General features: G+C 40.9%; 1 protein-coding gene across 1 annotated transcript; it reads left to right on the forward strand.

The window, feature by feature from the left end:
• Nucleotides 1–308: 308 nt before the first annotated feature.
• On the forward strand, nucleotides 309–24026 carry LOC117401006 (E3 ubiquitin-protein ligase MARCHF9). Its single transcript, XM_059013453.1, has 4 exons — nucleotides 309–1827; nucleotides 17541–17696; nucleotides 19337–19529; nucleotides 22967–24026. The coding sequence occupies exons 1-4, from the start codon at nucleotides 1486–1488 to the stop codon at nucleotides 23290–23292; spliced, it is 1017 nt and encodes a 338-aa protein (XP_058869436.1). The 5' UTR covers nucleotides 309–1485; the 3' UTR covers nucleotides 23293–24026.
• Nucleotides 24027–24579: the final 553 nt, after the last annotated feature.

The raw sequence follows: 24579 nt of genomic DNA on the forward strand, positions 1-24579 counted from the left end.
AGCCCCCCAATGGCATATATATATATATATAATGTATTCAAATATTTCACGGCACGGTATGACGGAGGGCCGTACATTCAGTAAATGGATTTTAATCTGTGTTTGTCTGTTTCCCGCATCACAATACAATACGAGGGAGAGGTCCTTCACTGAGTTCCGACAGAGTGCAGCTGGACAGCAGGCGGGCAGCGGCGGGAGAATGCCAGGAGATCTGCAGGTAATATTCAGATTTCCCGGGACACAGAGCCAACACGTGTGTCTAAACGTCAGTCTGCCGTTGCGCAGAAAACCTGATATCATTTTCAGCCACAAACACATACATAGCTCAATGTTTTATTTAGCGTGCTATGCCGGAAGCAGACACCATATTCGTCCGAGCTCAAAGACATTCATTTCAGTAGGCGATCGCTATTTGTCATTGTTTTAGGGGTTTTTTTTCCAAGTGTTTGTTTAGAACCATCGCTTTGCAGCTCTGAAAGGAAATCGCTGCACATTTCTGGGTGCAACATCTTCCCGTTGCATTTTGTGTAGGATCACTGTGAATGAAAAGGGCATGGCAAGCCGAGACAGAAGGGATATGTATATATTTTATTTTTTGCACATTTTCACTGTCATATCAGGTCTGATTTAAAATGCAAATACGCCGGATAGTCATTTTTGGATGTACGCTCTTCAGCGGTGGATGGTGTGGGACGGCGGCTCAAAACACAGCGAGAAAATACAAATGCTCATGATTTGATGACCAGAATGCATTTTGGGGAAAGACAAAAGAGACACAATTTGAACTGCGTTTAATTCATTTGAATTTTTGTACCCCTGTGGATTATAATAGCAGAATGCTTCGCGAATAGGTCTGTGAAGAGCATCTATATCGGTATCATGGGTTTTTATTATTATTATTATTTGGTTTGTTTTCATTTTAAATTCCCCTTTTCAATTGGAAAATATTTCCCACAACTGAAGACACAGGGTCTGAATTTATAAGCATCGCTTTCATAAAATCATTTCGTCTGCTTTTTTTTTTATCCTATTAAGTATCATTATTGCACTGAATAATTTGCAGTATGCATTCAGTAAAATACATATTTTTATAATTTTGTTTTGTATAAAAGTAAAACCACATTCTCCAGATCCCGTCCGAATTGTTATTTTGCACACACAGTCATCCTTATGACAATAAATACAACATTATTTTGCAAGTTCTTGTTTCAATGTTATTGTTTTATAATAATTTGCTGCTATCATTTTTAGATTACTGCACTAATGCCAATGCACTTGGGTGTATTGTTATTATTAGTATCGTTATTATTATTTGTATTATTTTAGCCGTGTCAAGCGGGATATTCACAATTTCTTACAAATTTCTGCTTACATTTTAGGTTGAAAAAAAAAAAAAAAAATCCCAGCTCGGCTGCATTGCTTCCACCTTTATTAATATTATTTTTCTTTCCTTGTTTTTATACATTTAAAATAAGCCACCCCATAATGTTCAAGAATCGAATCCGCATGTTTTTAAACGAGCTCAAAGTTCTGGTTTTGATGCGTTCCGGTTCGAGACAGGCCGAGCCAGACGTAGACTTAGACAACCGGCGGACAAACATGCGAGGGCTCCGGGTAGGCGGATGCGGGTGGCCGCCGTTCAGCGACTGCTCGTCACGGGACGACGAGGAGGAATACTACGGAACCGACCCGCGACCGAGGAGCCTTGCTTTTGAGGAAAAAGATGCCAAGCTCCAAGCTGGCTTGGACGCTGTCTCTCTCGCAAGCAGTCTCGACAGCGGAATGCGGAGTCCGCAGTGTCGAATCTGCTTTCAGGGACCAGAGCAGGTAAGAACGCAACTCACTTTCTTACAATGTATTAAAACGTGCTAACAGCATCACATGATGATGTCTTTATAGACGCGAGATCCAGACTGTTATTACCGTGTATATCATTTTATGTTTTGACCCGGGCAATGCAATGGAATGATGTTTTCGCCTATAGAAGGCGTCACCTGTCTACTTGTCAGTACACACACAGCCTACAATTCGTGTTTTTTTTTTCTCTCGCTGTTTTAAGTCAAAGGAGCTTTCCTTTTACATGAACAGAAGCGACAAGCGCTACAACATCTAGCTGTTTTTTTTATCCCTCAGCTGGGGCCGCCAGACATCCATTTGTTTCGATCGTTTTGCTCTCCCCTCCCCGTAAAGTCTGTCCGATCCCTTATCATTAAACGCCACTGACCGACTGGCTATGTGCCAGTGAACGGCTGTTGATAATGCAACAAAGAGAGTCCCCATGTGAATATGTCGAAAATGCGTAAATTAGACCAGCTCAGACGTTGTGCTTGGCTGCTAGCTAGGGCAAGCGGGTAATCGCATTGCTAATCAATATCAAGCTATCAAGCAACTGCATAGATTACATTATGAAGCGGGGTGATATATTCACTGCATTCTTGCAGTGCCTGATGACTATATACGTGTGTGTGTGTGTGTGTGTGTGTGTGTGTGTGTGTATATATATATATATATTAATGAGAAAACATGATCTGTTCAGTTTGTTCACATCTCCCAAAGCAAAACACCAAAGGATCAGTGATAATATTGCTAATGAGAATGAAAAAAATATTGATTGGCAATCATGTCAGGTTCGGAAGCTGTTTTTCAACAGGGAGATGCAGCTTTTATATACCACTGAATAGAAACAAGCTGCGTGCGTATCTAATGCAGGTGCTTCCAATTTTCTCCCTAACCCTTGGCTATAATTACAATTAGACAGTAGTCTTAGAAAAAAAACACTTAAGATGCCATAAATATCTGATTAGCTGTCTAGATGGGTAATCTACATTCAAACGGTATTTTGAACAGGAAAAAGTCTGATGAATTTCAAACCAGACACTATCTCCTGATAAAGAACGGAAAACAGTGCCCTCAAAAAATATTGACTAAGCCCTGAATGAAATCAACACTCAGGGCTCCTTCTTTAGCAATACTACATGATCACTATGGCGCTGCCATAATTTAGATTTGTTTCAGGGTTAGTATGTTTCTGGTTACAAAGAACTCAGCAACCTATTTGCAATTCAGCTCAATCCCAGGTTCTAGGTATTGAAATAATTCCATAACTCTCACCTGCAGGTGTTCAGAGGAACTCATTTTATATCTGGTTCTAGGTTAAATAAAGCTCTCAGTTTGCTGGCCTTATGTTCCTAGGTCATTTCACCTTAGCACTTGTATTCTGTGTCCCATCCTGTGGTTCAGGTAAGGAAAGGGCCACAGTAAATTACTAAAAAGTCTCGCTGGTTGGGGAGAAAAATTCTCTCCACCCCGCCTCCTACTTTTTTTTTTTTTTGGACGGGGGTGGGGGGGGTGTTACAGAAGGATCATGATATTCAAGATATTCTGACAGATAAAGTAAGCTGGCATCTTGGTGATTGAGGTCAATTTGTGCCAATTAAAATAATAATCTGTCTAGCTGTTTATACATTTTAGATATTATTAGTAATGGACAACAAAAATATAGTTGTGAAACAGCCCATCCCCAGTATCCATCCATGCCTGTATACAGTAGGTATTACTGCTTAAGTTTAACACTGACAATGTAACTACAATTACTACAAAGACAATTTTCACTAAAAAGCTTGTTGGAAAGGCTGATATAACCAAGCTTCAGAACCCAATTGAAAATCAGTAGGATTGACAGTTTCAAAGTGAATCAGCCGTTAACACCGAGTAAATCTTCTATACAGCTTCTTGCTCACAGCCTGCCAATCCTTAGCTTTGCTCTGTGAGCTGTCCAGCGCCTATGGTGCTGAACTGGGTGTTCGTTTTGTGATGAGGATTCAACGTCTACTGAGGAATGCATTTGTGGCTGAACTGGGATACTGGTGAAAGGGAAATGCATGTGATCTTAGCGAGCCGTCCGTCCCACAAGTGCACTGGTGCCACCGCGCACAGCACAAGGAGGTTAAGTGACTTGCTCAGGGTCACACACAGTGAGTCAGTCAGTGGCAGAGGTGGGATTTGAACCAGTGACCTTCTGGTTACAAGCTCAGGACTTTAACCACTGGACCACACTGCCTCCTAATTCTGCACCCTGGTGGGGATGCCTCATTTAAGAGACTTCTGTCATCCTCCATGGCCATCTCTCAATCCAACTGAGCATGTGTGGGATGAACTTTAGCAATCACAATCCTTGTGCTCAAACTGATATCAGATAGAGGCCCTAATAAAGTGGCCAGACAGTGTATTTAGTGAGGGGTGAGTCGGTTGTGTGCATCTACTCAATTGTCTTAATGTTTGATGGATCTAAAAGGATGTTTAACTCGCGGGGTCAGTAAATAAATGTGTTTGCGAGGCTAAAGACTGGGTTGTTCAGATAATCCTCAGCAGGGCGATACCTGGGGGTATTTAATTGCTAGTGTCACTCGTAAAACAAGGAGCAGCTGTGATGTGTCACTCACTGACAGTTTGGTTAGATGACAACAAGAAGTCCATCAGAAGTGGTGTAAAGGATCATGGGACATGGGTTGGCGACACACATCCAGAACTGGTTTCCTGCTTGTGTGTGACGTACGCACTGCAGTAATCTAAGACAGGGTTGAATTGCCATGCCATATAATACAGTGGCACCAAACTTAAGTTCGTTGTGTGTAGGGTATTGTATAACAGATGCCGTCTTGTGAAATTCTGGCTGCTCAAACTGCAAACGATGATATCTGATAACAGGTGTCACTATGTCTGTAACACACATCCCCCATCGCCACGGCTGTGAATTCAAATTCAGAGCTATCATGTGACTAAAACGTTGATGATCATGATCAATAGTATGGTATACCAACAGTATTTACAGATTACTATCGAATACGAACTGGCAATGAACAGCTTCATGAACATTGCAGAAGTGGTATTTAAAAAACTAGATGTCATTTGGCAGGCAAATGGGGTGTTACAGTAGGATCATGGTACATTTCTCAAGATATTCTGAGTGATAAAGTAGGTTGGTGGCATCTTTGTGATTAAGGACAATTTGTGCCAATTAAAATAATAATCTGTCTAGCTGTTTATGGACAAGACAAATATAGTTGAAAAACTTTGAGGGGGGAATGTAAACAAAATGTACTGTCAACTGGGTTCTGATGGAGTGTACTGAAGGCTGCTCCACCGAGTATTTCAGTATAGAAACGTCTGCTTTAAAACATGTGAAAAAGGAAGAAGCCTGGCTCACGGTAATGTAAACAGTGTAAACAGATCTAATTAAAAAAGCCTCTTCTGTATTCAGCAGGCTCATCGGATTGCGTGGCTTCTGCTCTCTCTCCTCTGCTCCCACGTGAGACTGTTTGCACCACAGGGGTGACAATCTGCAGTCTGTTAGGTCTCGTGTAGGTCTTCAGTGTAATATCTTAATTAACCTTTCACTCCTTGCAGGGAGCGGGCCTCAATGCAAATTAATTACATACAATGCAATACCATGTTTGATATATACTGTGTATTTTTCCATCCAGGTGAAGAAGGACTTGTAGACTGAAAACGTCCTAATATAATTTATTTTTTGTATCAGTTATTCACAATTATTCAATGTTTTAAACAGTAGATTCAAAATTCAAAATTAATATTTTGTATAGGGTGCTGTATGTTTTAAACTAATAACCCCCCCACAAATACATAACTGATTTCATAATAATTTGTAGTATGCTTGGTTTCATATCCAACTGATACAGAATATGTTAAAAAAATATATATGTCACTGCAATGTGTTAAAAAAAAGCAGCTGTCCCTTTAATATACCTATATATATATATATATATATATATATATATATATATATATATATATATATATATATATATATACATATACAGTATATATATACCAGAGAGGCCTAACAAATGAACCAATCATCTGCGGGCTAAAATGTAATTCTGCGAATTACAAATACGGCAGCAGATGTTATGCAAACCGACAGCAAAACATTTGGGATCAGCTAATACTCTTATTCATAACTAATGAACGTATTAAGAATGACCTTTATAATATCCCATTGTTTTTGATTCGTGAAGGTTGTTAGAGTTTGCCAGATAAGACAAGCAAAGCCGTTTCAGCCTTTCCGGTTTTACTGCGAGCTTAATTAGTCACACCTAGACCCGTGGCCTCTACAGTATGTCTAGTTAAGCACAGTAGTGACCTTTCAGTGCAAAGCCTGGATAGGGCAGGTACAGTGGGACAAGGCTGCAGCTGATAGAACTGTCCTGTAGCATTTTCAGATTCTTCAATGGGTTTGCAGTGGTGTGAACTAATATACACGCAGGCTTGTAATCCAGTAACATGGTTCCTTAGCAGTGCCAGATAGACAGCGTGCTGCTGTACTGTCTGCGCAGTGTATCCTACAAATGTGTTAACATAGCTGGTACTACTGTGGTCTGCGTGGTTCTTATTGTGGTTTAATACTTGCCCCCCCCCCCCTCCCCCTCCCCCTTCTAATGGAGATTGTTCATTTTCAGGGTTGGTCAAAGAATTGGGACACTTATACATATGCTGGTCTACAATGTGAACACGATATCTATCGTAATTATAATTATCACACACTCCTATAGATGTTTCTGATTGCGTTTAGCTATAATAGGATAAACTCTCTGTTTTATACAAGTATTTTGAACCTTTTAGTTACTGTAATTATAGTACTGTTTTTTTTTTTTACTATCGTTGAAGATGAAATGATTTTTCAAGTACTGAAATATCAAACTCCTTCCTGGTGTCTAAGAACATCCGGTAGGTCATATGGCCTGGTTGCAGCGAGATCATTGGAGTAAAATTGACCTACAGCACAAAGGGAAATGATATGGTACCAGGCAGCATCTGCAACTTTTAACCTGTATATATCTGTAAATAAAAATATCAAAAACAGGAAACCAAATCATTTTATACAAGAGGTAAGATTTTGCTTCGTATTTCTTTCAGACCAACTACTTACTACATGCCTTACAGTTACAGATACCGGGTTCCTGGTATCTAATTAAAATGTTAAAATGTTGAAACAATTGTAAGACTCAATATCAACATCTTTCAAGCAAGCACTTGATGCCTTGAGATATAAATTCAAAAAATCTGCGGGGAGTAATTGTATCAATTACTGTACACTGTGAACTGTTTGTATCAAACACACAGGCAATAATGGGACAGCACTCGGTAATACAGAGGATTTTTAATATTCTCCATCGCCGCGGTCTAGCCAAGCTCCTTTTTCAAGATCAGCAACAGATGCAGCATAGAATCACATTTCTTAAGCTGTGGAGGCCAGTAAAGGTCCAACACATATTGTGAGCACACTTGAGAACACTGTGCCCAAGCTCAGCTGCAAGGTGGGATGATGCTTTCCAACTCAGGACACAGAGGAACAAGGAATTGATCAAGTGGGGTACAGTGCACCCTTTGAAGAAGAGATGTATGCTCTGAAGTTCCGCTTCGCACACACACATTTAGGCAAGATATGTAAGACAGGCACTCATTAGTGCGAACGAGAAAAGCTACCTGAATCCTCTGCTGACAGACCATCTCCGTACCTGAGCTTTCTCCCAGGACATCAGGTAACTGATCGTTATCTATAGATTTCTGTTTATAACCAGGTGCCACACTGTTGTGTCTAGCGATAATGTTTGAGCTAACGTTTGGATAGTGCAACCAATAAATGTAAACTTCCTAACATAGCAATTAGTATTGCGCACGCTCATTTGCAGACATCAAATTAGTTTCCTTACAAAGCCGTGGTTCCATCTGCCACTGGGACAGACTTGAAAGTGATTTCAAATCAGACCCCTTTCCATCAACAGCAGATTGAGATCACAATGATTTCAATGGGGACCTAGTTAGGATCGCTGTCTGGCAGAGTCTCTCCAAAACTCATGGTGCAAGTTACCAATGCGAAGGATTCGAGAGACAGAAAAGAGGCTAGGAATATATAATACTGTCAGGGTAATACTGGAGGTCGGTGACCATATTTATAAATAGCATTTATACAAAAATGTGCTACATACAGGTGATCTTTGACTTTGACTGGATTGTGGAACTGGAAGATTTCACAGTTCCTCTGAAATAAATACAGCTGTGGTCAAAAGTTTTGCATCACCCTATAGAATGAACACATTTTGCTTCAAGAAGTCGAATGAAACCTGCTGAATAATGTTACGTTAACATAGTGAATTACATACTGCTTTGTAGTTTTTCACATTCTTAACGAAAAACTGACAACGACTGCAAAAATGTGACATCGCGAAATCTAACGTGAAATACTGCACTGCTATTATCATTTTGTAGTTTCTTTGATTACATGAAAAGATCTAAATTATGTTCAAATTTTTTAAATTACGTCTCAATCCTAAAATTCAAGGCGATGCAAACCTTTTGGCCACAGGTGTAGATCCAGAGATCATTACAAGCACACGCCCCTTTGTTTGCTGTGCAAGAGACAAAAAGGATATTGCTGCTCTAGAAAGAGTGCAAAGAAGAGCAACCAGAATTATCCCGGGTTTAAAAGGCACGTCATATGCAGACAGGCTAAAAGAATTGAATCTATTCAGTCTTGAACAAAGAAGACTACACGGTGATCTGATTCAAGCATTCAAAATCCTAAAAGGTATAGACAATGTCGACCCAAGGGACTTTTTTGACCTGAAAAAAAAAACAAGGACCAGGGGTCACAAATGGAGATTAGATAAAGGGGCATTCAGAACAGAAAATAGGAGGCACTTTTTTACACAGAGAATTGTGAGGGTCTGGAACCAACTCCCCAGTAATGTTGTTGAAGCTGACACCCTGGGATCCTTCAAGAAGTTGCTTGATGAGATTCTGGGATCAATAAGCTACTAACAACCAAACGAGCAAGATGGGCTGAATGGCCTCCTCTCGTTTGTAAACTTTCTTATGTTCTTATGAGACCAGACTGGACAGCAACCTGTGACATGGTGTAATACTGTAAGACTATGGAGCCCACGACTCCAGGTGGTCATTTGCCTAATCCAGCCTGGAAGTCATTGAGCAGCGAGGAGAGAGCCGACTGTGTTTACTCTCCACTGCCTTTCCTTGAGCGCTCCATTTGTCCTCCGAATCAATGTGCAGAGAGCAAGATCGTCCAGAGCAGGATCATTATTATTATTATTATTATTATTATTATTTATTTCTTAGCAGACGCCCTTATCCAGGGCGACTTACAATTGTTACAAGATATCACATTATACATTATTTCACATTATACAGATATCACATTATTTTTACATACAATTACCCATTTATACAGTTGGGTTTTTACTGGAGCAATCTAGGTAAAGTACCTTGCTCAAGGGTACAACAGCAGTGTCCCCCACTGGGGATTGAACACACAACCCTCCGGTCAAGAGTCCAGAGCCCTAACCACTACTCCACACTGAGGATCAGCGGTGAGATCCCTGCAGATCTCTCCAGTTAGAGAGGAGAAGGATATGAGGGTCTCGAATGCAGGCACTGCTGGTGCCATCACAACTTGCAAAGTTCTGAGATCAATCAGCTACAAGGAACTGGATGAGCTTAGCTTATGGTCTGGGAGTGTATCTCTCCCATTTAATTTGATGGGGTAATGTGTTTTCTTAGTGTAATATGGTGAGAATTAACTTCCAGCTAGTACAAAATGAAATAATATTCAAACATTTGTTTCCGTTTTGAAAGTGTAACAGGCATTTCTTTTGTGCATGTAACTTCCATACCTTGTTTAATTTCTCTTTTCTCTTCTCTATTGTTGTTCATGTTTTATTTATCCTGTTTTTTTGTTTCCTTTGTTTTAATGTACAGCCCTCTGAAAAGGCCAGCTGTAAAACTGAGATCTGTTGCTGTTGTCCTACAGAAATATATATTGAGAAGGGGGCTCAGGAAGCCTCCGGGCTGATCAAATATTGATAACACTTTTAAATATTTAAGACAAAACAACTCTGTATGGCATTTGACCTGTAAGATAAACAAAGTATGACACTACTGCTGAGAGCACATGATTTGTACAGAAACCAGACCAATGATGGTTAATATGCAGAACACATGGGCTGCCAGGTCCACACCAGCAAGGCTGAGGAACCTCGCAGTGTATTTCAGCTAAGGACACATTTTCTGCACCCTGTAGAATGAACTAATTTTGCTTCATAAAGTCGAATGAAACCTGGGGAATAATGTTACGTTAACATATTGAATTACATACCGCTTTGCAGTTTTCCATCGACTTAATGAAAAACTGATAAAAACGGAAAACTGTGACATTTCGAAATCTAACATGTACTAATGTTATGGCTTCAGGTAGACTTTTGCAATATCATTTTGTAGTTTATTTGATTACATAAAAGATCTAAACTTTTTTACAATTGCAAGACCAATCAAATATTATGTAATGATGTTGCAATCCTGGGTGCTGCAAAGCGTTTGGCAATGGCTGTACACCATTAACACGACAGCAGTGACAACAGATTGTGTGTGAGAATAGTACTAGACGTGTTGTCCACTCCCCTCTAGTTTAACAGCCTTGAGTTCACCAGGCACGGAGAGAGAGAGAGAGAGAGAGAGAGAGAGAGAGAGAGACAGAGAGAGAGAGAGAGAGAGAGAGAGAGAGAGAGAGAGGTGGGGGATGGAAGGGAATCAGAGAGGCAGGGGAGAGGGAGAGGGCTGGGGTATCAGAAGACTGGTCAGTATCTGGATGGGGACTTCAAGGGAAATCTGTCTTTCTGTCTTCTGTTTGGGTTCAACCAGTAGACACCCTTGTTACCAAGGTTGCTTGGTTTGAATTGTTTTCTTATAATGACTAGCATGCCAACGAGCGCTTAGTTGAGTGATCACATATCCACTCTGAACACTTCTTGTACTCCTACAATACCTTCCAGGTATCTAATAATAATAATAATAATAATAATAATAATAATAATAATAATAATAATAATAATAATAATAATAATAATAATAAAACATACACATATTTAGTGCTTTACATCATGAATGATCCCAAAACACTTCAAATAAAAAACAGGAAATAAAGAACAAACCCCAAAGCAATCCTGCCCAGTCTTGAGCTCACCTCCAGGTCTGAGGCTTTCCTCTTCTGGCTCAGATTCACTTCGTATATCGATTTCTGTTTCATCACAGCCTGGGGTCTGTTTCTAAATTCAGTTCAGGTCTTAATGGCCTCAGCAGAGCTCTCAGAAACATGTCTAATCTCAACATGTGGGGCCATGTAAGCATTAGGCTATCCCCCTGATGGAACAAGAAATGCTTTAGTGAGAATTACCACAAAGAACACATTAACATAGCCAGGATACCTCCCTGAACTCATAGCAAGAGCAAGGAGCACTTTCGAAATCGAATGTGGCTGGACAGCGATTTGTCTTTTAAAACCCATACTGATGAAGCTCAATCTCAAGTCAAATCTAGAACTGGTTTCCTCTTTCGCAGTAAATCATGTTTTACACGTTCTGCTAGGTTTGCTCTAGTCCAGATGCTCTAGTCTGTTCTTCCAATACTGGATTATGGTGATGTTGTCTGCAAAATGGTCTCAGAAGCTGCTTTGGGGAAGCTTGATGCTTTATACCATTCTGCTGTAAGATTTCTAACTGGTGCTTCTTATCTTCATATTGTGATCTTTATATTATGGTTGAATGGCACACTAGGTGATTGGATCATCGGCTTAGGTTAGTTTATAGAACCCTGATTGGAAAACTGCACTATATCTGCACAGCCTATTACAGTTCTGTGCTTCAGTTTACAATTTAAGATCAGATTCATTTATTAGATTGGTTCTTCCACTGGTTTTGGGGCGTAATTTGTTTCAGTTTGTGGCTGCTCATGACTGGAATCAAATCAAATTAAGACTACAGAGTTTTGTTTCGGAGAATTTGTTCTCAATCTGCTCATGACTGGAATGAATTTCAAATCAAATTAAGACTACAGAGTCTTGTTTCGGAGAATTTGTTCTCAATCTTCTTAATCTAAAATAAAGGTTAAACGAAAATGAAAGAATAACAGAGGCTTCAGCTCCCTTTGTTCGCCGTGTGTCAATTAGTCAATCCATCCCCAGACACGTTCCACACGTGAATCCAGCAGGGATAGAATTAACCCTGTCCCTGTCAAACTTCCATTCAAAGTATTTCAACTGTATTTAAACTAAACACTGTTATCCGCCCTGCCACAGGGAGCTTTTCAAACATTTCTGGGAGAGTTTATAATGTATTAATGCAGTTGGGCTGCAGACTGTAATGCCTTCATGAATCGGTCAGTCCTGAAAACTTGTTCTCTGTGGCTTATTAACACCAGCAGGTTCAATAAAGGGACTGAGCGCTTTAATAGAATCGAGTCAGCAATCCAACAAGCCTGCCTGCCGTCTGCAGAGGATAAGAGGAGAACCGGCTACCTGAATATTTATTACAATGGAAATTAGATTTCTAGGGGGGGGGAGAGGCAGAATGTGCCCGCTAACCTGCTTGCTTTACTATTTTACTGTGTTTTGAAACAAACCGCAAGTATACAGAGCAAGGGGGAGGAGAGTCACAGCACATTATAGCTGACAAGGCAAAATAAATCTGCTTGCATGCCTTACTTTCAGGTTGAAGACACTGCTGGGGTGAACTGGCTTAGGAAGTTAAACCGCATTGTTTTAATTGAAATCGAAAATGCATGTGTTTCTTTCAAAACTGCACATATGAGCTCCCTTCAGTCCAGGGCAGGCTTGAGGCTTGGAGACTGAACTGCTCCCTCACACCCTAAGAGAAAGGGTGCTCCCTCCAGTCCAGGGCAGGCTTGAGGCATGGAGACTGAACTGCTCCCTCCCTCACCCCCTAAGAGAAAGGGTGCTCCCTCCAGTCCAGGGCAGGCTTGAGGCATGGAGACTGAACTGCTCCCTCACCCCCTAAGAGAAAGGGTGCTCCCACCAGTCCAGGGCAGGCTTGAGGCATGGAGACTGAACTGCTCCCTCCCTCACCCCCTAAGAGAAAGGGTGTTCCTTTTTTATTTTTAGTTCAGGGTTCTCTGTCAGTGCAGTAAGCTGTACAGAGACTGCAGCACAAGTCAGGTTGGGGTTATTTTGTTAAGTAGAATCAATATCACTTCTGCCTAATGTGTTGATTGACACTACAAGTTGCTAATTAGTATTAATATTTAACATCTCCTGACAGAGCAAGCTAATTATGTTTGTAGAAGTAATTAGGAAAACATAAGGCAGATGATGCTGTCACCAGTCTTTCCAGTGGTCCGCTTTACCAAGATAAACAAGCCTTTATTTACACAAATCAATGATGACTGCTTTTCATTTTGAAGTTCGCTGTCTATCTATCTATCTATCTATCTTGCATTTATATAACACCCTAAATGTGTTCACATCACAGAGCGCTTCACATAAAAAGAACAAGGGACAGTTCTAACAGTTAAAGGCAGCTTCTGAACAGATGGGTTTTCAGCAGCCAGCCAAAAGAAAAAGTTGAGTCTGCATGTGGGATTTCGTCTGGGAGGGCATTCCAGGCTTTTGGGTGCACTAAATGTTCTGGATTAATCCAGCAGCAGCTTGAGTCTCTGTCTGTCAGTCTATCTCACCACCTCAGGGCACCGATAGTCAGGTCTCAATGGGATCGCATTGCAATTTCCTCACTTCCCACCCAACCCAGACAGACAGCCCATAGAGACTTACTAACCCCAGCATAGATGAACAATCCTGCTGCAGCTGTAATTAACAGCATATTGGCAAAGGTGCGACTGAGCAGTGTGCCAAGTAGAGGTTTATTAAAAACCCTAACCCCAAATCACTATGCTACAGCCACAGATACAAGTTTTGCATCACCTAGAATTGTAGGATAGATTTAATTCCTCATCTGTTTCCTATCATATTATTAAAGATGCAGCAGTTAATTGATTAATCGATTACTGATCGCTTCCATTAAACAGTAAAATTAGTATATAAACCCATTTTGGAGCCCAGCTGGCTACCCAGAGACACCTGCTTTCAGTCCATTTGTGTTTGTTTTACAACGAGAAATGGCAGAATTTAATGACTACAAATTGACTCAAACTGTGATCAAAACACCATGTTCAATCCATTGCTTCCAACGTGGCCCAGAGCTCTAAGAAACATGTCTAGTCTCACATCTGGGACAACAGAGTATAACCATAAACCGATCCCCCCTGCACCCTCTTGTGGGTGACGTTTGTTCCATGTGTTGTTTCTTAGTGGCCTTGTTGCAGGAGGACAGGTTAACGGTTACACTCTGGTATACCAGACTTAGAAACAAGACATGTTTCTGAGAGCCAAACAGCTTATTGGCGTACATTCAGCATTGCACTCAGAATGAAGATACCTGTTTTAGCAGTGCTGAGTTTAATTACACAGTTGACTAAGTCTGTTGGTCCCTAGTGCTTGTTCTTGGCTGTGTATTTCTCATAATCAACAACTGTCTGAGTGTATTAGTGTATGTTTATATGGCCACTTCACAATTAAGGCCATAGTCATGATTTACTCTGATTGACTTTGGTGAATTCGTTTTTGTTTTTTGTTTTTTAATGGTAAGTATATTGGAAGTTGTTGGTGAAGATGATTTAGTGAACGCTCCTTTCTGATATATTTTTTTAATTACCAATGAAGGGTAATTGCGTAAGAACACAAAACAATAATTTTTCCTTGAAGGACTTTTCTTTTCCCCGTGTTCATTCCTTCCACTGGAAAGACTACAAGAGACGTTCTCCAGTTTTATCGTTTACAAGTTAATTAATTATTTGTTTATTTAGCAGACACCTTTATCCAAGGCGACTTACAGAGACTAGGGTGTGTGAACTATGCATCAGCTGCAGAGTCACTTACAATTACATCTCACCCGAAAGACGGAGCACAAGGAGGTTAAGTGACTTGCTCAGGGTCACACAATGAGTCAGTGGCTGAGGTGGGATTTGAACCGGGGACCTTCTGGTTACAAGCCCTTTTCTTTAACCACTGGACCACACAGCCTCCTATAAGTGATAAAAAATGCCATAAAAATCAAACACAGCTGTAACATAATCGTTCACATAACTGCGCGATCTACAAAGCGATGGTAATGCATATTAGATAAGCCTGACTGGAATGATGTTGTTAGCTATATGTACTTTAGGCTATGATTTGTTGTTCCTTTCACTGGACTTAATAGCTAGATTAGTGGCAAGCTCCTACAGACAACTCTTGCAGAGGTTTGATAGAATAGAACGGACAGTCCTTGGGTATCTTGTTGCATCCAGGCTTTACCTGTAGGTTATTTTTTTAACGCTTCTAAATAGATGCCAAGTGTTTGACGTGAGTAAGGTACTGAGTGGCAGTGCCAGGGAGCTGTCAAAGACTGCAAACCAGCTCTCGTCTTCTCTCTGCGTTTGTGGGTTTCTGCGCTCGAGGCGAGCTAGCTGTTCTCTGTTTCTTTTATCGCTTAGCTGTTAAATTGTGGAGTGAAGTCAACCAGTGGAACCAGTCCCACTCAGACAGATATCAGTAGTGTCTGAATCACAGTCTGTTTTTACACTAAAAAGGAGGCCATTCAGCCCATGCATACCATGGAGACTTTACCTGGTAGGCTGTTCCATGCATTAATAACTCTGTGTGTAAAAAAGTGCTTCCTACCTTCTGTTCTAAACTTTCCTGCTGTCAAAGTTTGCCTTCTTGTTGTACTCTCTGTGCTACATTTGTAGTAACATCTTGGGTTTGTCTATCGAAGGCTTTATCTTGGAAAACACTGATTAGGTTTGGATAAATGTGTGGGTAATTGGTATAGTGTGGGTGTAGGTTACAATACTTTGTAATGAGCCTTATAAATGCTTTACCATACCTCACTGGGCTTTTCAATAAAGCCTTACCATGCTTTCACTAGGATTTATTATACTTTGACATGCTTTTACTGTGGAAAACTTTTTATAACAGGAGCTCACTGTCTTTCTTTCAGAAAGACTTGGATCTGATTGTCAGCCTCTGTCTCTAAAATGCATCTTTCATGAAGTTATGTACAATCTAAATCTGTAAGGTTTATTCACCTAAATACTGTTAGAATTCAAAGCCATGGAAATAAATTTTACACAGCCGGTCGTAAGTCTGAATCCAACAAGACAAAAAGAGTGATTCTGCTATTAAAAAAAAAAAAAAAAAAGAATTGGTGCTACAGTTGCCAAAACATGAATTGTGCCTCAGTCCGTTCTATCTGTTTTTGAGATGTTTTTGCTGAATTTTTGGCATTCAGTGCGTTTAAAATCGCTGCGCATCCTGGATTAACACATAAAGTAACAAGCAAACAAATAAAACATTAGCAACTCAGCAAAAGCTGTCCAGTAATAATGTTAAACTGACAAGCATGTCAGTAACATCCATCTTCCATCACCACGGCTGTAAATTCAACATCAGAGCCATCAGTGTGATAAAAAAAAAAACAGTGGATCACCGTGATGTGTACCGACACAGTATGTACAGAAGAGGCTAGATTAAAAAGGGGGGAATGACTAGTTTAATGAGATTGAATTGGATAAATGGTATTTAATAGCTTGATGTCATTAAGCAAATGAGGTATTGAAAGTTTATAGAATGTTAGCATGCTATCTTATTTTGGTGGCATGGGGATGGTTCTTAGAGGTTCTGTACAGTTACATTATGCTTGTGTGGTGTAGCCTGCTTCTTTACTGCATGTAGGTCAGTATTGCCCACCAGTGTTGTTAATGCTGACCCCTAGTGGCTGGAGGGAGTATGACAAGGCAGTGCCCTGGAGTTTGGTTTTGTTTTTCTGGGAGATTAGGCAATGTGTCAGACAGGCAGAGCCTTACAGCTGCTGAACGCGCCATTGGGAACTGTCACACAGAAGCTACACCAGCAGATAAGGAGAATGCAGCTGATTTTGATCTGCTACGATCACCCTTCATCTCCAGCAGGGCCTCCCTGGACACTTTTAAATATGACTGCTGTAAAGCTCCTAAACAAGCCCTTTGGCTAATTCGATCAAATGTTGCCACGGAGTAGATATTTGTACAGTCGGCTAAATGGAACGACTGCGTTATCTTAACTGCACTAAACTGCTTGCTGTTGAGCACAATTGAATCTGATTTCATCTTCCTGAGTGCTGCCTGTTGCGAATAATCACTGTTTCTAGAACCTTCTAGAACTGTCTGTGTTAAGGTTCTTCCTCCAGAGTTCAGGAACTGCTCGTCAGTTCTACCTGCCTGTCCTGTCATAGACATACCTTATGTAGGCTAGATCAGTCTTTATATTAGTAAGCTCTAGCACCACCTAGTGCTCAGCAGTTTATAGGAAATCCAAAGTGGCAGATCACCAGGTGGTGAAAGACACTTTGTCTGACCTTGCCTACGTTGCGCCCCTCGGTGGGAATTTATTGCATAACCATGGCTTGTTCTTTAGAATTCAGCACTCTGATTTGGCTAGATAAGCCACAGCATGTGTGAGTCTGCTTCCTGACACGTTCTATCTGTATAGTCTCCTACAGAGGGCGCTGTTGAACACATACTGTACAGTACCTGCCTGTTTCCCTCTCTCCCTCACAGTAATGCCTCTCTTTGTCCTGCAGGGGGAGCTGCTGAGCCCGTGTCGGTGTGACGGTTCGGTTCGCTGCACACACCAGCCCTGCCTGATTCGCTGGATCAGTGAGAGAGGATCGTGGAGCTGTGAACTCTGCTACTTCAAATACCATGTCCTGGCTATTAGCACAAAGAACCCCTTGCAGGTACACTACCTCAGCAATGCCTTCAGCAGTTTCTTTGAACAAGTAATCCGTTACAGCTAAAAGTTACTGGAATGTACTTTGAAATAAAATACAGTTACAAATAGTTTCTTCCCAGGCACGGTTTATACTTTACAGAGATGTTTTTTTTTCAGTCTGGTCAGGCTGCAGCTTGAAATATTCTTTGGCGATGTCATTTGTTACCACATTTCACTACCTGAAAAGTGTCATCAGATTACTGGAAAATGTAATCAGATTACAAAAAATATGTAATCTGATTACAAAAAGTATGTAATCGGATTACAAAAAATATGTAATCGGATTACAAAAAATATGTAATCAGATTACATGTAGGCGTTACATGTATTGGGTTACACCCCAAGACTGGCCTTCAGTTACTATCAAATCTACTTGGGATGATTTGAAAAAATGGATTGATTGCAAGCACCATAAATAGTAAGACATAGTAAGCAATTAAAATGATATTTGAAGCTAATCTTCAATCACAATACAAACTAAACCGGTTGTGTCTCAGAAATGCACAGACTAATTATGAAGCAAACTGAGCAGCCTGCGTGGGAAATGTCATTATGATGTTATTTTTAGCTGGGGTTTTAATCAACTGCTTCTGGTGACCTTTCATTCAACTGCAATCCTCATGCAAAATGGAAATGTCTGATCATGCCAGTGGATTGTATAAAAGGGCGTGCCACATGCTCGTGAGCTGCTGTGCTGAAGGTCACGGGTTCCAGTCAGGATCTCAATGCAATTCCGCCCTTAAAAGAAGTGCTAATGTAGGATTAGCCATAGATATCTGCAACACTGGCTAGATCAGCCAAGGTGTCTTTCTAGATGTAAGAGCCGGCGCCATATCCTGTAGTTGCCTTTTGTTTTTCTGCCAGTGCACTTCCTACTACTATAAAGACACTGCATTGAATATGTCTGTGGAGGGGCACTAGATCTGAAGAGCAGCTCCTGAACTCAAAGCCTCTTAACACGGCTTTCCACAGAAATTACATTAAATGCTATAGGAACCACTCGGAATGATTGCATATCGCATATAAAGAGATCAGGGATGCAAACTCCAGTACCAGATATCATGCTTAAAAATGAAAATCCATGTTTGCTAGAACATGCTTTTCTTTTTAAAACGGATGCATGCCTGTAAGGTAAATATATAGCACTAGTGCGTTAACTCCAATCCCTTTAAGGCAGGGCTTCTCAAACTCAGTCCTGGGGACCCCCTGTGGCTGCTGGTTTTCATTCTCTCAATTACTTAACTAGACCCTTCATTGAACAGATCATTTGCTTAATTAGACCTTTTTACTTGTTTTCAGCTCTTAAACAGTTGCAGTTGAATTTACTTATCAAATGTTACAGCTAACTTGAAATCTGCAACTGTTCAAGAGCTGAAAACAAGTACAAACGGTCTAATTAAGCAAACTGTCAGTTCAATTAAGGGTCTCGTTAAGTAATTGAGAGCTCGGTTGGAATGAAAGCCAGCAGCCACAGGGGGTCCCCAGGACTGCGTTTGGGAAGCCCTGTTTTAAGGGGTACAGTAGCTTCAGAACAAGGTGTTCGTCTCCTGTGCCGGGTCTCAGTCTCCTCTCTCTCTCTCTCTTTGCCCCCACCGCCCACCGCAGTGGCAAGCAATCTCATTGACAGTGATTGAGAAGGTGCAGATCGCTGCTATAATCCTGGGCTCTCTCTTCCTCATCGCCAGTATCTCCTGGCTCATCTGGTCCTCCCTCAGCCCCTCCGCGAAGTGGCAGCGGCAGGACCTGCTCTTCCAGATCTGCTATGGCATGTACGGCTTCATGGACATCGTCTGTATAGGTGAGTCCTTTCAAAGGCAGAGAGCGCAACTGCAGGCTGCAGGGACACAGGAAGCATGCAGACAGGGCGAGGCCTCTCTTACCCTAGCTTTATATTAGTCGGTTTAGTTAAAGTGATGGTGGCGAAAAAAGTCATTCTGTAAATCTCACCGGTCTTGCACTTAGCTGTATAGGTCTCAGGTGTGGAGTTTTAACAGAAGCACATGTAAAGCAAACCTAAGCAGCTAATGGAAGAGCTCAATGGGTTTCTGGAATTATTTTGTGATGTGCAATTACTTTAAAGATAACTCTGCTATTTCACGGGCATACCAAGTGTGCTTGCAGGCAGTTTTGAAACCAGTCAACACAACCCTTATAAAACTTGACCGCAGTTTCCCCCTGTGATTTTCCCATGGTTTTACTAGGCATTTACCATAGTTTACCCTGGTTTGATATGTTGCTCACTATGCTTTAGCATACCTCGCTATTCTTTACAATGCTTTACCACGCTTTCACGATGCTTAATCATACTTTGCAATGCTTTTACTATGGGAAACCTTCAGCACAATACAGTGCTCCACACATCTGATGCATTCATCCATGCATAGAGGTGTCTCGCCTGGTCAGTTTCTCTTCTGACTGCAGCGTAACTGAAGGTTCTTTGTGACTCACAGCCACCTTTCACCTTTCCATCAAGCCCCAGGAACACGGAGAATGAATTTGTAAAAAGCTACTAGCTGTTCCCCTTGTATGAAGCTTGCACATTCTCTGGGGGGGGTCCTATTGTAATGAGTGAAATATTGCATTTTTTCATTCCAGTCTGCATTGCAGTGCTTGGACTAGGAGTGGATCAGCCAGCATCTCTATATTTGTAAGCACTAGTATCATCTAGTGCACAGCATTGTGTTACCAGCAAAACAAACGCAAACCCCCAAAGAGGCAGATCACTAGATGGCGCTGTCACATACTTCTATAAAGACATTTGGCTGATCTAGACTGTGTCACATGCATCTGTGGCGGGCAGCTCAAACAGAGCAGTTCATGGACTCAAGTAACACAGCTACAAGCACTTTCACACATTCAAAAATGAATTGCAGTACCTGCAGTGAGAACCACTCAGAACGACAGCAAACGTCATACAAAGGTAAAGGGGTATCAAACATGAAGAACGTGAAATGGCTCTGTAATTGAAATGCAGGTCTATTGTGCGTTCTCTATTAATTTGAACTGTTCTGCATCGACCCAGCACTAGAATTCCTTTGTTAGACTAATTAAACCCCAGATAACATCAGCACCGATTTGAATCCTTTCCTCCCAGCATTCCGCAATGCAAATTGGACTCGAGTATGAAGCTTTAAAGAATACGCAGCTTCAAATGTAACCTTCTCTTTGTACTGACCTTGAACCTCTTTAGAAAGTTTGCCGTTGTTCTGAGAGGTTTTGTGATTACTCAGATATTGTGTGTGTGTTTTTTTTTGTTTTTTTTAAGAGTATATGTTAAAGAACTGCCCGTTTAGTTCAAGATGCCATTCAATTTAAGTTTCTTTTAGTATTTCTAAATTCTGCTCGATTCAGTGTTTAATAGTTATGGATGAAAGACTGTAACATATGCCATTTTCCTCACCGATGAAACTGTTTTTATAAACCAGGGAGTTCTTTTAGAGACGTCCTGCTTCTTGTTTAAGACATCAATAAGCAACAAAATGTTTAATTACATTTTAATAAGCGGGACGGTTCTCCCGATAGATGCAAAAATGTGACCTACAGCGGGACAGATGGACGGGCAGACAGACCCCCCTCCCCCATATTTCTGCTATTCTCAATAACCTAAACTAACCTGTTAATGTCAGCACCAAGATTTATGACAACTGGATAAGCGGTTCTCTCCAAGTGTAAGATACTGTGCAGTGGACAGATGTACTTATCTGTTCATATCATAATAATATCCTACACAGCACTGTCAAAATTTATTACGACACCCCATTGCTTCTGTTGTTCTGATTTGCTCTGCGTATGAAATCAAACCACTGGAACTGAAAATCTTGGAAAAATGTCAAAATAGGCAAATTGGTGACAGTCTAATTTAGATGACTTTAATAGGCCACACATGCAATTTAACATAGAGAGAGAGAAAATAAACACAGCGTCACAAATGGTAAAATGCAGGACACTTTTTTAGAAGTTGTTTAAGATGCCTAATTAAAGCACAAAGCGGTCTAACATTTTCACACATGAGTGCCTGTTTCTGTATCACTGATCACTGACTGGAAATTCTTCCACCCTGAGGTTTTCATGCAGGCCAGTTTATAAAGGATATCAACGACACGACTGTATATTGCAGGGTTATACATGTTCCTACTTAGTCTAACTGTGTGCTGCATTTAAATGTGCTTGCCTCTACCTAAGACTACAGATTATCCTCGCAGTCTTTTAAAAAGCCGTAAAATGGGATACTTTAAAAGAGTGTGGGTTTGAATGAGCAATATATGGCTGAAGACAGCCCTGCACTGTACAGTGACAGCGACTCGCCTCACTGCCACTGATCAGGATAAGCAGCTGAAACAGAAGCATCCATCTCACAGCACTGATAATTAAGGTCCACTCTCCTTCGTTCTGCATTTATTTTTACACATGATAGCCTAATCCATTTGAAGTCTTATCATCTAATTGGATCCTGGAGACCACGGGGACTTGAGAGAGCATGGAGATGACTAGACAAAGTCCGAGAGAGGGAGAGGGAGAGGGAGAGGGAGAGAGTGGCTTTTTAATCACATCAGATACTGTTCCTTTTGTAAAAAGGGGGATTATCGTCTTAATTTCGCCTTTAAGTGTTCTCGTAGCCTAGGAAACTGCTGTTTGGTTTCTCGGCGGATATGATAGGGACGCTTTCTTCAAGTCGAGCATTGAAAGAGCAGATTTTTTTTTTTACCCCTTTCAAAATTCATCTTCCTTCCTCATTAGCAGTTCTCATGATCAGAAGCCCTCATATCTAAATAACCTGCCTATTGCCTTGCTATTAATATCCTTGATGACAATAGGTAATGCTCAGGGGAAATTCCTGCAGAGCGTCTCAGCTAGTGAGATATTTTTCATTGCAACAAGCATGGCAGTAACTTTCATCCCCCGTTGCCACAGCTGTAAATTTAAAATCAGAGCGATCAGTATTGAACAAGAATTGGCAATGAAATGATTAATCACAATTTAAAAAGTGATTCTCCAGCTATATGTAAAACTGGGACATGCAGATGTACAGATGGACAGACAGACAGACACGCCCATGCATCCCCACAATATGGTAACCCTGTACAGCGATGGCCTTAACATTGACACTGGCTTTACTTTGCCCTTGACAGATTGGTACCCTAAAATGCCCTGAATTGTGAAGTGACCTTTAAGCAAGGGTAGGGCTTAAGGACTTTGAAAGGTTCATTTCCTCTCCTCTCTGCTTCTCCCTGGCAGGCCTGATCATCCACGAGGGCTCCTCTGTGTACCGGATCTTCAAGCGCTGGCAGGCTGTCAACCAGCAGTGGAAAGTGCTTAACTACGAGAAGTCCAAGGACCTGGGGGAGGCTCTTAGCAGCAAGGGTGGAGGCAGGGGTTCAAGGACCAATCGGCACTCCTCGTCCAGCGACAGAAATAACAGGCGGGGCCAGAGGGTTAGAACTATACTCCACCACCACTGTGGCTACACCATCCTGCACATTCTCAGCCACTTGAGGCCTAACGAACACCGGATAAGCGCAAGCTCTAACCGGGAAGTGGTCATGAGAGTGACGACTGTATAAAGCCGTGGGACACGCAGACAAATCGAAAAACCGACAGACAGACAGATAAGACTTTCACGTCTGTTGAGTTAGCCTCTATGAAAGAGGTTTAAAGATATACAAAACTGAAACTGAGTTTGACTTCAGCAGCCAACAACAACAACAACAACAACAACAACAAAGGCTTCATATTGGACTCAATTTGCAGTAGGCCTCACATTTCTGAGCCAGCTTAAACATGTTGCCATGTGTTTGTTTTTTTTTTAAACCATCCAAAAAGGGAATCCATGACGTATAATAAAGCATATTTGAGTTCCCTACCCCCTCATCCAACCCCACTTTCTCATTTCCCATTAAAATGTTTAAAAGAAAAAAATAACTAACAAAACAAAGGATGGCAAGAAAGCCAGGGGTACAGTGTTTACCGAAACCTGAACTACCAGTTTAGAAATGACTGGAAATAAAAAGGCAACAATAAAACAAAAAGGTGCAATAAAAAAAGGTGCACCAAAAAAAATAAATAAATAAATAAATAATATTGAATTCCAAAAGGACACATTGTCTGGGCAATAAAGATAACCTGTACATTTCACAGTTAATTTAATGCATGAGTGTGCTGTTCTTTTTACTTCAGCTGGGGGGAAAGCAGCAATGAAAATAATCTATATGCAAATTGGGATGTGTTTTCCTTTTTTTATGAAGAAAAAGAATGAAAGGGGCTATTTTAATGATCTAAACTGTGGAGGATCTTCATACTGCCGTTCTTTAACTGTGTTAATGCTGCAGGGGTTTCCCACAAGTGCTATTGACTCACTTAATATAAATGTTATACCATAACATGTAGTGGCTTGGATTGAATCAAAATTATAGCACTGCCATAACCAAGCTATGGCATTGCCATAAACTTAATAGCTTCAAATTACATTTTCTTACTTTTTTTAATGATGTTTACAATGATGCTCAGTGGTTTTCTATTTTTATGATGATCACATGCCTTGACCGTGGCGCCCCCTGTTGGTCTAATGCTGTCAACTCCCATGTGTCAAAGGACAAACCGACCAAGTATGTATTCACTATGCACAATGTCACCACCTGCTGGTAATGTTAGGTATTGCAGTCTGTCATTCTGCAGTACAGTATAGCAGTGTGTGGAATGGACATAAACAAATCATCATTATCAGGGGAAACAGATTTGAAGTTTAATCTGCTTTTTCAACATCCCAAAATGACAGCCATGGCAACCGCAATGTCACGGAATACTCGTGAATGGAGTCTTTTGATTGGCCGGGGGTGGACACTGGTTAATAT

Source organism: Acipenser ruthenus, chromosome 45 (genome assembly GCF_902713425.1).
Source record: "Acipenser ruthenus chromosome 45, fAciRut3.2 maternal haplotype, whole genome shotgun sequence".
NCBI classification, from domain to species: domain Eukaryota; kingdom Metazoa; phylum Chordata; class Actinopteri; order Acipenseriformes; family Acipenseridae; genus Acipenser; species Acipenser ruthenus.